General features: G+C 42.7%; 1 protein-coding gene across 1 annotated transcript in view; it reads left to right on the forward strand.

Moving 5' to 3' along the window:
• Positions 1 to 15,000, forward strand: part of dscamb (Down syndrome cell adhesion molecule b) — a 244,647-nt gene that overhangs the window by 197,409 nt on the left and 32,238 nt on the right. Inside the window, exons 13-18 of the mRNA XM_063204949.1 lie at positions 909 to 1,005; positions 2,626 to 2,754; positions 4,124 to 4,291; positions 9,677 to 9,747; positions 12,760 to 13,000; positions 13,391 to 13,537. Coding sequence (XP_063061019.1) covers positions 909 to 1,005; positions 2,626 to 2,754; positions 4,124 to 4,291; positions 9,677 to 9,747; positions 12,760 to 13,000; positions 13,391 to 13,537 — 853 coding nt within the window. The remainder of the gene's footprint in view (positions 1 to 908; positions 1,006 to 2,625; positions 2,755 to 4,123; positions 4,292 to 9,676; positions 9,748 to 12,759; positions 13,001 to 13,390; positions 13,538 to 15,000) is intronic.

Raw genomic sequence — 15,000 nt, forward strand, 5'->3', positions numbered from 1 at the left:
TTAGCCTTTTGGCTAAAATCTGGCACATTTACATATGTATATGTACTGTATGTTTGTATGTATGTATGTGTTCATTAATGTGGCATGTCCTGAAAAATAAAAGTAAAAGAAAGTAAAGTAATAGTAGGATAGGATAGGGTAGGATAGGATAGGACAGGACAGGACAGGACAGAACAGGATAGGCAATGACAGTCGTAGTGCATTACTAAAGGCCCTGTGTTAATGCCATAGTAGAGTAGTACTATGGTAATTAACCTTACAATGAGTATTACAGCGTGCCTAGGATGGTACGGCGTGCATTATACAAAAAAGGTACAGTACTAAACCATTCCACAGACCTGGCCATCAATAAAGATCCACATGGATCAATTAAGAAGGCAATGAAGGTACAACAATAAAGGCATAGAAAACACACTATCTCTCCTGGACACCTGCTGTTGGGTGAACCAAGCTCAGAGATGAAAATCTAGGACATTTTTCTTCCAGCAACAGCAGGAACGTTCACAGTTGTGCAGTCGATATCACTAAAATATTGAAGGTTTAAGCCACAAACACTGAGGGCAAAGTGGGTTTTCATGTGTTGCACCGGGGAATGCTCACCTGCTGTGCTCATCTCGGGTTTTCAGCTCAGACTTTTCTCTCTTTTTCTTTTATTTATTGACAACTTCTCTATATGTATGTGTGGAATAGGAATATACAATGAGTCAACATACCATATTCTCTACTCTGGCATAGTATTGAAAAACATACTTATTAACAAACATTAGAAATAACCAAAATAGAGCAATACATAGGCAATGGTGTGACAACCTAAATCCTGGTTTGTGTTCATAGTACGGCCCGTCGGGGACTTGATATTGAAGTGGCCCTTCGAATGATAAAGGTTCCTCTTGTCATTTCCTCCACAGATCCTGAGCCCAGGCAGAGGGGACTCCGGCTTCTTCTCCTGCCATGCCATCAACTCCTACGGCGAGGACAAGGGAATCATACAGCTCACGGTGGAAGGTCAGTTTTGCCACCGTCTCCAAAGTCCCTCTATTGTATAACATACAGTAGACGCCACTTATTTTGCTCCCATGGGGGCTGCCATTGTGTCATGGTTAGGGAGATGGACTAGTTCACAGGGTTGCAGGTTCAATCCCCACCCTTACCCATGACTGAAGTGCCCTTGAGCATGGCACCTAACCCTACTCTGCTCCAGGGACTGTAACCAATACCCTGTAATATCTGTAAGTTGCTTGGCATAAAAGCGTCAGCTAAGTGTAACGCAATGTAATGAGTGTTGCAATTGTATCCAAAGAAAACATGGTACATGGTACATGACTCCTCCTGTGAACCCTTGGCATCCATATTGGAGATGCATTTGGACATACGTATATTTTGGGTTACCAAAAGCAGACCTTGGCAAAATGAGTGACAATTCAATAACAAATGTAAAAGGATTCTATCCAGCTCATAGTGGAAGGGTAAGCGAGAAAAAAAAGTCTCCCTCCTTCCCTCCCACCACTAGAGACAGATTAATGAAGTGCTTTTGGCCATACAGTATGTTCACTCCCCGCACCCCGCACCCTGCACCCCACACCGCGCACCGCGCACCGCGCAACCCGCACCCCGCACCCTGCACCCCACACCCCACACCCCAAGTTTCCTCGAATGTAGAAGAACTATAAACAATGCACGCACATAGTGCAATGTAGAAGATCTATACATCCCATATACTGTGGAACCATCCAGCTCACAGTGGAAGCGGAAAGTTGATCGAGTGAGTGAGCAAGTGCCCGAGCGTTAGAGTCTCCCTCTCCTGTCACCAGTCACGGTCGCCACGGCAGCAGGCAAGGCATCCCATAATTACACGACATATGGCACCCGCCAGCTGGCACTTCCCACCCCTCCGATGCTGCTAACCGTAGCCGCACGCAAACTGTTTTTTATTACAATTAAAGCTTTCTCGTTAACTCCGAGGGTTAATGGGCCGCGTTTATGTCGTGCTTAAGGGGTGATTTGGAAGTGCTTAAATCTCAATGTAGCTATGCACGGCTATACGTCTACAGCTCTGAACAGCAAAGGCCCTGTCAGTCAGCATGCATCAGGCTTTAAATTGTACTTCTCAGTCCAAACAATGCATACCACTCAGAGAAACCTTAAAAATGTGTCAGATGATTATGGCAGATTATGGCAAACATTCTAATTTGTGTTCATATGAATCCTTACCCTGATGATGGCTCATACAGTGTAGCTGAAACATCTGTCTAAGGCCTGCAATGACTGAATAAAAATGACAAAGAAGAATCATTTGAATAAAATCTATTCCCTACATCGTCAACATTTTTTTCACACCCATTTATTTTCCCCAGCCTTTCACACTAATCAGAGTATCAGGAAAACACAATCTACTGTAGCCTAAACAAGCATGCACAAAATCTGTCCAAAGCATGTGTTTGTTTTGGGTCATATTGTGCTCATTTAGCCACAAAGCCTCATGGCCTGTTTGCTTTGTTATGACTGTGTGCTTGACATGACATGGGGAGTGTTGCTGTTGGCTGCTGCTGCGGCTGCCTGTTTTCCTTTCTTCTTCTTCTGTTGCCTGAGCCTCTGCTGTGGCCGTCCTCCTTCCTGACCCCACAGAGCCTCCAGACAGCCCCCTGGTGGAGATCCGCGACGTGCAGGACCGCATCATCACGCTGCACTGGAACATGGTGTTCGACGGCAACAGCCCCATCACAGGATACGACATCGAGTACAAGAACAAATCAGGTACGGCGTGTCAAGATGCAAAGGCACTGCTGGCGCTGACGCTGATGCTGCGTCCCGGTGGTGGTGGGGGCCCTCCTTCAGCTAGTGTGCCCCCCCACCCTTCTTGAGACAGCTAGCCTAAAATCACATTCACAAAAGGGGAATGGGGTTGGGTGGAGTGGAGTGGAGTGGTGGGCCAACAATGCCTCTCTCCTCTCCTTTTACTCCTGCACTCGAGATGTACAGTAGGGTCTTGCTTTTGTAGGTTAAACTGTGTGTCTTGTGATGTAAAAACAATGTGCTTTTTTAACATATTAATTCAGACAAATAGTTATTATTATTATTATTATTATTTTTATTATTATTATTATTATTATTATTCAGGTTATTTGCATAATTAGCGTTGTTATTCGTGTTGTTGTTGTTGTCCTCTGCTTATACTATTAGTCCTTATGGGTTTTAATACTGTTGTTGCACTGCATGCTGCCGTTAGTAGCATTATGACTTACCCAGAGATTTATCCAGTTTACCAGTTTGGTCATTCATGTCTGGTCTGGTCATATCCCTAGACAGTGAATGGAAATAAATAATGTTTAATTCTGTATAAGGCTCTTATGCAGGCCTTATGCATAAGCCCTATGGTCTGAATCCCTTCATCACCTGAGCATGTGAGGTTCTCAGGGAGCGCTCTGATTGGCTGAGACTGACACAAGGGCTTTAGGGCTCATGGCTGCCAGTTCAGGCCACGTCACATCACGTCATGCTGTGGCAAACTCACACACACTCACACACACACACACACACACACACACACACACACACACACACACACACACACACACACACACACACACACACACACACACACACACACACACACCCACACACACACACACACACACACACACACGCGCACGCATACACAAAGGCATGCACACACACACACACACACACACACACACACACACACACACACACACACACACACACACACACACACACACACACACACACACACACACACACACACACACACACACACACACACACACACACACACACACACATTTACCTGCCTGTACAGGTGGATGAGGACTGTGGTGTGATGACTGTGATTGTTAGTTCAATAGTTCCTACACCTGTTTGCTTGGTTAGAATGCCTAATAAATGATGACTTTGAAAGTGTCCAGTGTGCAAAACGAACTAATTTTCAGTCTTACAGAGGTACTGCTTTCAATGTCTTACAATGATGGATTTTGAATGAGTGTCGCCCTATTTTTCTTTATGTATTCTCTCTCTCTCTCTCTCTCTCTCTCTCTCTCTCTCTCTCTCTCTCTCTCTCTCTCTCTCTCTCTCTCTCTCTCTCTCTCTCTCTCTCTCCCCTCCCCAGCTCCATGGAGCTCCGCCATCACCACCAAGAACATCTCCCCGTCCCTGTATCAGGCCACCATTATCGACCTGCACCCCTCCTCCACCTACAACATCCGCATGATCGCCAAGAACCGCATCAACAGCAGCGCGCCTAGCAACGAGCTGACCATCACCACCGACGAAGCCAGTGAGTGGGCCATACTCTACAGCACCAGTGGTTCACACACACGCATGCACACACACACAAACACACACACCTTTACCTGCCTGTACAGGTGGATGAGGCTCTCTACTCTACACCAATGGTTCTCAACCTGGACCTCATCAGAAGCCTCCCAACGCCCCCTGGACCTCATCATAAGCCTATCAACACCCCCTTGACCTCATGTTAAAAATTAAAAAATAAAATACTCTAATGCCCCACCAATTGCAACATGTTACATAACGAGCAAGTGAGGTTACACTTTCACAATTTTACAATGTAAATTATGCTAATTTATTCCGAATATCACTTCACATCACAATCACTCACTTAGACCTGGCTTATATTTGTATGGACAATTATACTGAGCAGGTTAATGTTTTTGTTTTTGTTTTTGATTGTCTTAAAAGAAGCCTAGAAGGAAGCAGTTTCACTTAAGTCTCATAGCATTCTTCCTTTTTCCTTTCATTAGAGTACTGATTAGGCACACTGACTCACACCAAGGTCAGTTGGGGTGTTAGATTATATAAGGTAGAGGGGTGGACGTCTCTATCTGTAGACCACAACAATAATGTCAGATGGTGATGTCTTTTAAAACATTTGTTTTGCTACAGTCACCATTTGGCCAGAGCAGAACAGTACAACCACATTGTTGTGTCTATAGACGGAGGCAAAAACACAAAAAACTCTGAATCATGCTGGGTTCGGGGATCCATATGAATGCCCAATTATATCAAAATAATAGCTGTAATCATGCATGTTTTGATGGATTTTCTTTACCTCCTGCAGCTGTGTACACGGTGGTGTGTCTGTGTGTCATCCAGGTCAAGGTCACTGCTCTAATCCTGTGGAGCATGCTGGCCTCTGGTGGCTACATTGTGTACTGCATGTGGTTTGCAGTGGCAGCAGCAGTAGCTGCAGCTGTGGCTGTGGCTGTGTCTGTGTTTGGGTGTGACAGTCTGGAGCAGCAGGCAGGCATCTCCAGCTCCGACTCTGTCTAAAGCTGAGACTCTGGCTCCCACTGGAGGGAGGCTAGTTATCTGCAGCTCTTTTTTCCTGCTCTAACCGCCCCATCAAACCAATTAACCCTAATTTATTCATGAAAAAGTTAATTCCTCCCAAGCCAAGACTGGAATGAATCACAAGGCTATACGATGCTGCTATTGCTGCTGCTACTGCTTGCTGCTGCCACTGTGGCTGTGGCTGCCGTTTTTTTTTTCTTAAGGCAACAAAAGCCATAATGAATATTCATTAGCTCAACATGTAGATACTGTTTGGCTGCTGGTGAGAGAGCTACTATTGTGTGGCGCTCTCCTTAATCTTATAGCCCACAGATATTTACACACTTGTTTTCTAATGCTCCTCTCTGCTGTGCTCTGTTGTGCTTAGCTTTGCTGCATTTATTGACCCATGTGCCAATGCTATTTGCACCCAAGGCAAATAACTCACTCTTTGTGGTACTGGTCTAAGAAATAAAATAAAAGAAAAAAGAAAAACGTGCAGAGATGAAATAATTAGGGGCGCAATACACACCAGTTTGTGTTAACAGTTAATATAATGTGGGTGTCCATTTTGATTTCCACCACTTTGCATTTTTTTATGTTCAGACAGCAGTTGGTGTATACAGTATTCCATTCAACTGTGATGAAATGTAATTTCATCACAAATTTGATACACCGCTAAATTTGGATGAGCACATTACTGTCAAAGATCAGAGTTATCTCAAGGGAGATTAAGTACTTAACTACCCTCTACTGTAGTTGCCACCAGTGGTGCTGAAGTGTGTTACTGTACTTCAAAGAATCCATGTCCCCCTGGTCAAACTAATTTAATGCTGATTTTAGGTCTTAACTACACATATACAGGTATTTAAAAAAATGTATATATAAAATATATATACTGTATTTTACATATTTTGATCCAATTTACACAGCATATGGATAAAATAACACCAGCTCCAAAACAGACATATCATTTTTAGGGAGCTATTGCTGTAAGTCTGTATGCCTGTTAGTACCAAAATGTGTTTGCTAAAATATCCATGCGTATAAACAGGGTCTTAGATACAATTTTGGTTCACTTCAGTGGAAACAAAGACAGACCCTCTGTATGAAATAAATTAAGTATAGGAAGCTGCTGAATTAGCCAGGCCTTCACCTGATAATCATTGTGTTTCTTCAAGTGTTATTCCCTAGATTTAGACAGCAAAACATCCAATTTCCTTCTATTATGACTTGCACCAGAGGCCATACACATGTAAATGTAAAATCCTGCATGCACATCTGGGGTGCGATTCTCAAAGTGCGAAGTAGCTAGTTTGTTAGCAATGTTGCATAGTAAATACTATAAAAGTTGCTAACTCTTGTGTCTCGAACGTTAGCACACAAAGTAACTACTGCTTGGAGTAATGTGCACTCTGAAGTAGTGGTGACTTTGAAAGTGAGGTGCCTCCTATCCGTATCTGGACAGTGAAGTTGAAGTACAGCTGGAGTAGATCCATTGAGTCCAGACATCACCTCAGCCACCCCAAGTAACACACAGCGCTAGTCTACTTCAGAGCGTGACTCCACCCATTAGCTAAACTTGTAGTACATATTTGACCACAAATGTGTCAATATCTTTTAATCCTGTGGTGCAAAAGCGATGAAAATCAATCGACATGCACACAAAGTGATGATACAGCTGTGAGAGTGTTCAGAACACAAATTCACGTCATGTCATTTGTTCGTGAAAAAAAACCGTCATATCCTTGGAATCTGATGAATCCCACACTAATAATATACTTTTAGCTGTATGCCGATTGAATTGCGTCTCATTTCGATGTGTAATTTGTGAAATATTTAGATAAGAAAGTATTGGTTTCTCCCGGAAATGCGCTGGATTACGTGTCAACTATTTAAATTTTTTTGGCGCGAATTTCATTTCATAGCCTAGGGGTATTTACGCTTGCCTATCAATGGGAAGACGCGAGCCACGCAGGTTCGAAACTAGTGTGCAGCATGTTGACAACAACTCGTGAAATCGTGTTTTGGACCCTACAGTGTAACACATTTTCCCTTGGCTGCACGTGTGTGTTGGTAATGCACAACATATATTATCTATTTCTGCCAGATATTTCCAAAATTGTGGCACTGTAACCATGTGGATTCGAACCGGTGTGGCTTCTGTTTTCCCATTGGGATGCAAGCGTGAATACCACTAAGCTATGGAATGAAATCTGCGCGAAAATTTCTCAGGGATATCACACTTTAACAGACGATTTTCTGGGAGTAACCACAACTTTATTGTCCAAATATTTTACAAATTACACCTCGGAATGAAACGAAATCCAATCGGCATGCAGATAATACTGCATTATTGGTGCGGATGGTGTCAGATTGTAATGCCACGGCCGTGTTTTTTCACAAAGAAATTACAAGGTGTGTTGTGGAGGAAACAGCGGAGTCACGGTGTCGTGACATCCAATCAAATGTGCTGGTGGTGGTTGTACATTATTGCTTTCTACTTCACGCACTGAATTTAGAAGGAAACAGCTGAATCATGACTCAGCAATCATGCATATCTCTTGTTGCTTCTTTGGTCACGCACTGCAATGCCAAGAAAGTAAGTAGCGGTGTGGACTCAGGAAAGCAGCCGCACTACTTTTGGCTTACTGTGGGAATAGTAAGGTTTCGAGAAATGCACGGATTTCGCCTTGAAGTAAGTAGATAACTACAAAGTACGTCTGTAGTTAAAAGCTAACATTGCGGGAACGCACCCCTGATGTGAAAATATGACCATCATTTGGCAAGTCATTGCGTTACCAACAGACTAGCTACGTTTACAAGGCGTTTTTAATTACGAATGAATAATTCAGAATTAAATAATTCCGTCATGTTTACTTTGATCTTTCATTTAATGTGTTTACATGATGTTTTCAAAGTGGAATTAAGCTTTATTCAGAATTTAAGTGTATAAATTCTGAAGTAAATGGCTCATGTAAACGAGGCCATTGTAAAAAGAAAAGGGAAAACAGATCAACCAGAAGCTGAGCAGTAACAGGATGCTTAGCCTTAAAATAGCTTAGCCAGAGCAGAAGGTAATGTAAGACATTTGAATAGTTGAGTAGAGAATAAAGATACATTATTGATTTTGAAGGAAGTTAAGATAAGTGAAGTTAATTCCACGTTTGACTTTACTGAATATGCCTCTGGTAATTTACAATTAGTGTGCATTCATGTAGGTTGCCTGAGTGCAGTTAGTACAGAACTTTAATGGCATATGTGATTTAAACCTGAATACATCTGTCTTCTGACCATAATTATTTTTGAAGGTACTGTTGGGCTATAGTAGATTAACAGAAATGCTTTATTTATCCTGAGGAAATCAAGACGAATAGAAGATGAATAGAAATGCTATAGAGATTAATAGAAATGCTTTATTCATCTTGAAGGTACTACAGATGTTCAGCAACATGCATTTGAGTTACCAAAGGCTAGGGGTGTCACGATAACTGATTTAACGCTAAACCATGGTAAAAAAAAAGTGCTGGTCCAGCAATAATAAATTACCATACTGTCTGGGATAAGCATACTGTGACATTGTGAGCCTTTCTAGCCTCTTATCCAAGTTTGGTGATGCTGCCACGGAGGCACACCTTGTGGCCTAACACCTAATGTGAATTATTGAACCAATTAATTTCTACAATGAAAAAAACACTTCATAATGACAAGCAATTCATGTATTGTGCCTTTTTTAAACTTTATTGTAAAATATAATCAATGAGCACTCCTAGCACCTTTTTGGACCTATTTCAGTTTGTGTAGGACTATCAATGCTGTCAAAACATATTCAACACGGCGTAAGATTTAAATTTAGATTTTTCATACCATGACACCCCTACCAAAGACCAATTCGACTGTGATTCAGTGTTAAAATACCTTAAGATGAAGTTGAACCTGAGGAACTATATGCGTACGGTATATATACTGTATTTACCCTTAACGAGTTTGTCTGGGTGTGAACTGGGTGTGCAGGTTTATCTCCTGAGCTAAGACCTGTTCACCTCCTGAGCTAAGACCTGTTCACATCTTCAACGATAACTATAAAGATGCAGTAACTAAAAATGTGTAAACATCATTATAATTCTAATTGGTGATTTATGCTGTTCACATGGCAGTAACATGCTGAATGATATCGTTGTCATTGCTTTCAGAGCAATTTGTGCATTCAGGTACCTCAGTTTAAAAGTAACACACCTGTTTCCCCCCCTATCCCTACCTCGTGCTCCTCTTCTTCTTCCTCCCCCTCTCCCTCCCGTCTTCCATTTCTTTTCCCCTCCCTTCTTCCATCCCTTCCCCTCTCCTCCTTTGTGTGTCTTTCTTTCATCAGGTCCTGACGGTCCCCCACAGGAAGTCCAACTTGAGGCCCTCTCTTCCCAGAGCGTCAAAGTCACCTGGAAGGTAGTGTATACCTAGCCAGCCCACACTCTCCTAGTCACGCAACACCTTCTGTGTTGCTTCTAGTCAGGCTAAGCGTTTCTGATCTCCCCAAAAATCGGGAACTCCACTTTGCCTGACACCAGTCAACCAGTAGCAAACCAAGGGAGGTGGGTCAACCATGCCGTTTGGGAAATGTTAATTGTTATGCTCTTGGTGAGACAAAGTATCAAAGAGATTTGAAAGTCGATGATAATCAAGCTAGTGTATACCTACTGTACTTCACTTCACCCTACCACACCTCACCATCTCATCACCTGTTACACATCACATAACGTTAGGCCACATGACACTGTTACCTAATTACACACCACATAAAGTCACGCCACATGACACTTTAACCTCATCACACACTACATCATGTTTTATTTATAGCCACACCTCCCAGAGTATCAAAGTCACCTGGAAGTTAGTGTATATCTGCTGCACTTCAGCCTACTTCACCTCACCTCACCTCCTGTTACACATCCCAGCAAATCTCATTAACCACATTCTCATTATCTCATTTTCATTACCTCATGAAACATTAAATAATGTTCCATGCCAACACCTCCCAGAGCGTCAAAGACACCTGGAGTGTACATACACCTTCCTTTCTTCAACCTACCTCACATCACATCAGCTCACCCTCCTGTTATCACATCATGTCACATCACATGACAGTAGGACCTCATGACACACCACATCATGTTCCAAAGCCCAGAGCATCAAAGCCACCACTCTTTTGATCTCTTCCATGCCAAATCACACTACAGTTCCCCGCGTCACACCACATGATATTGTATACCGGTAGCCACACATCCCAGAGCCTCAAAGTCAGCAGGGAGAAGCACTCAACTCACATGTCATGGCACATCACGTCACATCATGTAAACCACATCACCACGATGTCACACTATGTTACCACACCACACTCAAATTACCTTACACATTAGGCCAAGTCAAGCTGCAAGTCACGCTAAAGTACGTGAGCTCAAGTCAAACACCAGACCATGTCACATAACTAGACATCCATCCAAGTCAGCTGTAGTAAGGTATACTCATCTCACATTCCACATCACGTCACATCATGCGACTCATGTGATCATTACTGATTCACAGCTTGTTGGGTAAAATTTCATGGCGGGTGTCCTGCTGTTTTGCTTTTGGAGTGGTTGGATGGGATGGATGTTGTATGTTTACGTATTTTCTCTTGTAAATAAAACAAAAATGGATGTGACATATTGTGATGTAGCGTCACACCACGTCAAGTCACGTCACACCACACACACCAGATCATGTCCGTTCACGTCACACCACACCAGATCATGTCGCTTCACGTCACGTCACGACGCGTCATGTCACGTTGCGGTCACACACGTCCTTGCAAACCCCCCACTGCCTTGCTGTCTGGAGATGAGGCCAGATAGAGGCAGTCAGATAAGAGTGTCTGCAGATAGGACACTGTGCCTTTTGTCCATTCACTATTGATCTTGTTGATCAGACCTCCACATTGTGCAAATGAAGGACACAGGGACGTGTCAAGGCACCCATAGACACTCTTCACTCAATGCCCCTCTAGTAGATCTGACTTCCACATTCAGAAGTTATGTGTTCCTACCATAGACCATATTGATTGGACTGACACACTGATACAAGCACACAATTATTTACTTGCCACATGCATAGATAGGCTAGCAGCTGAAGGAGGACTTCATGTAAGCTTACTGTATATAAAACACGGAATCTAAAACTACAAAACTACTGTATAACTTTTAGCAAGGCAAGATTGATTAGTGACACAATGGCCATGACATGTGCTCTGAGCCACAGGAGATGCCATTGTAGTAAGCCCACTGTCACAGTCCACCACCGTTACACTGTACTTGTCAGTTATTATGAGCGTTCTGAACCATGTTCAAAAGTGAAACATTCTAGAACTTAGGAAAATGCGGTCCATAGTGGAATACTATTGACACATTCCAGACTCAATCCAAAGTAGTGGGAGATGGGACTTCTCCCACCCCCTACTATAAAAAAATGCACTGGAACGTCAGTTAAAGGGGAACCTTCTGCTGGTGAACTGGGGGGACCTCACTGCACTCCCATTTCAATAAATTGAAGTCGTAGGATAAATGAAGGCGGCGCCCATGGAGCCATTATTTAAAATGTCAAAAAATAAGTTAACTTTATTTCTCTCGTGTGCGGTTGTTCCAGACACTGTTATTTTAACTCAACATCCTCTTCATTTTATAGCATGATATTGTGTCAACATAGATGTAACAGGCCTATGCCAGCAATAATAGCTATTTTGCCTCTTTTGGCTCATATCAAAGCATCTCGCTTAAGTCAGGAACTGCCTGGAACACCTTGAAACAGCTGAAATAATGCAGCTAGGAGAGGTCCCATCTCCCACTAGTTTGGGCTGGGTCTGGAATTTGAAATATGTACTTTCTGGGCTCTGATCAATCTTAACACTGTAAGATGTTTGACTATAATATTAAACTATAATATAATATAAGTCTAATACCTCACCTCACCAACCACACCTGTCCATGCCATTAAAACTGATGATATTTAAATAGCCTAATAATGTTTCGCCAGAGACAGAGACAGAGACTAAAAGAATCTTTGGTTTCGCTATAAATCTATAATCTATAATATATTGTAACTGTCAGGCAGAAACCGTGTATCTCCACTTTTCATTGTTTTTCACTTGTTAATTTATAAATCACTATTTCCTAATGAAATAATCATTTGCACATTAAAGTTGGATACTCATACTCATGGAGAGTGACCAGTGGTACTGACTTGTATTTTATAATGACTACAGAACAAATATGAGGTTATAAACAATATGGTGGAGATAATATGAGGTTTCTGCTGGACAGAGGCAATATATTATATGATATTATATGATATTATATGATATGATATTATATGATATTATATGATATTATATGATATAATATTTAACCATAATACCTGTATCTGCAGCCCCCTCTCAGGCACCTGCAGAACGGCGTGATCCGCACATACCACGTGAGCTACCGCGAGTACACCAAGGAGCAGAACCGGCAGCTGACGCGCATCACCGTGGACGCCACCGGTGACCAGGAGACGGTCACCCTCGACAACCTGCGCAAGTTCACCCTCTACGAGGTCATCGTCAACGCGGAGAACCGAGCCGGCATGGGCCCCGCCTCACAGGAGGCCATCATGCGCACTCTGGAGGACGGTGAGTGTGTGTTTCTGTGTGTGTGTGTTTCTGTGTGTGTGTGTGTGTGTGTACGTGCGTGCGTGCGTGCGTGTGTGTGCGTGTTTGTTTTTGTGTTTGTGTTTTTTGTGTGCGCAGGATTTTGTGTGCACCGCATACCTCTGTGGTGTCAAATAATTGGCTCAAATATTTGACTGGTCAAATAATTGAATATGTCATCACCCACATACAGTATAACTTCCACTATGTTGGCCACCAATTTTGTCCTCTCCTACCTCCTGCTGTATCACTATCAGCCACATGGTGGTGCTGTTGTCTAGACTGTAGATGTAAACACAAATGTTTCTTTCTCTCTCTCTCTCTCTCTCTCTCTCTCTCTCTCTCTCTCTCTCTCTCTCTCTCTCTCTGCAGTGCCCAGTCAGGCTCCTGGTAATGTGGTGGCCACTCCTAGCTCCCCTGAGGCCATCTTTGTGTACTGGTCCCCTCTGCCCAACGACACGCTGAATGGTGTGTTGCTAGGCTACCGCGTCATCTACTGGGCCAACCTAGCTGATGGAGGTGAGCAGTTTTGTACCTGAACTAGTTCAGTGAACTATAGTTCACAAACTAGTTCATAATTTGGGTGAACTTGAACTGAACAGAACTATCCACTGTCTGATGAAGGAACTCCGACCGATTTCATTCATGGAGGTGAGCAGTGTTGTACCTGAACTGGTCCAAGATTCAAGATTCAATCCGTTTATTGCCATGTCAACACAGTTGATAGGACTTTGTTTTGGCACATCCCAAACATCAAATACACACAACAGTCGAACACAAATGTATACAGACACACATTATGGGCACAAGGACATAAACAGTAGAGGGTGCACAGTGAACTACTGTATAGAACTATACTTGATGAAATAGTTCATTATTTGTTGTGAACTTGAACTGAACGTTCACTATTTTCTGCCTGATGAACAAACTATGAAATAATTCATTATGGTGAATGAACGAACTATGCACCTTTGTTTACTGTACACATGCCCTTATTGTTCAGGTGAAAACCCAGCCAAATACATTTCAAAGAGCCCCTGTAACCGAAGATGACATCTTACACTATAAATATTTCCACTGTTCTGATGAAAAAAAATGATGTATGTGGTTTTATATAGACCAAACTATTAACTATGAACAATTATGAACAAATTAGTTCATTTTGAAATGTATCCACTGCAATTTTAACTAGTTCCTGTAGAAAATTAACTTTCCCAACACTGGAGGTACTTTGTAAGAAGTGAAAAGCTACAGCCTTCTTGACTGTAAATCCTACTGCAATTCCTGGACACCTCTCACACTGTCCAGGCCCAGCTAAACTACCAGATATTTACTAAGTAGAAGTAGAAGTAGGCTGCGGTTATGGATGTAATTAAAACACTAGTAGTTTGACATGACATATTTACACGACAGCAGTTGCAAATAAGTAATATCATACTACTGGTGTTGTAATTACTGGTACATATGTAACAGTACTTCTACTGATACTTTATGCATTCCTGTAAATTGCATATAGTGGTGATGCTGTGGTGCATTGTGATAGCATAGCCTACTGTACCATAAACAGTCAACTTGCTAATAGGGAACCCAGGTTTGAATCCGACCTGGGTCATTTCCTATTCCCTACCCCATCTCTCTCTCTACCACCTACTTCCTTGATGTCCTTGATGATGAGATTTACCTTCTCTGTGCATGTAGTGTCTATTTGAATTATAGGCAGCCTGCTTGTCTGCCCAGGCAGCATTTTCCAAGATCACCACAAGATGGCGGTGTGGCATTCGTTTTTGATAGGTAGCTGTACTGAGCTCCTCGGTGGAACAAAGTGTTCTCTGTCCAGAGTGCTGATGTTGTGTTGGGGCTGTTATCTGCCCTAGTCTGCCACTCACACACACACACCATTTGGTTTTGGTGCATTAGAATCACGCACGCACGCACGCACGCACGCACGCACGCACGCACGCACGCACGCACGCACGCACGCA

The sequence above is a fragment of the Engraulis encrasicolus genome, chromosome 8, assembly GCF_034702125.1.
Source record: "Engraulis encrasicolus isolate BLACKSEA-1 chromosome 8, IST_EnEncr_1.0, whole genome shotgun sequence".
Classification (NCBI taxonomy): domain Eukaryota; kingdom Metazoa; phylum Chordata; class Actinopteri; order Clupeiformes; family Engraulidae; genus Engraulis; species Engraulis encrasicolus.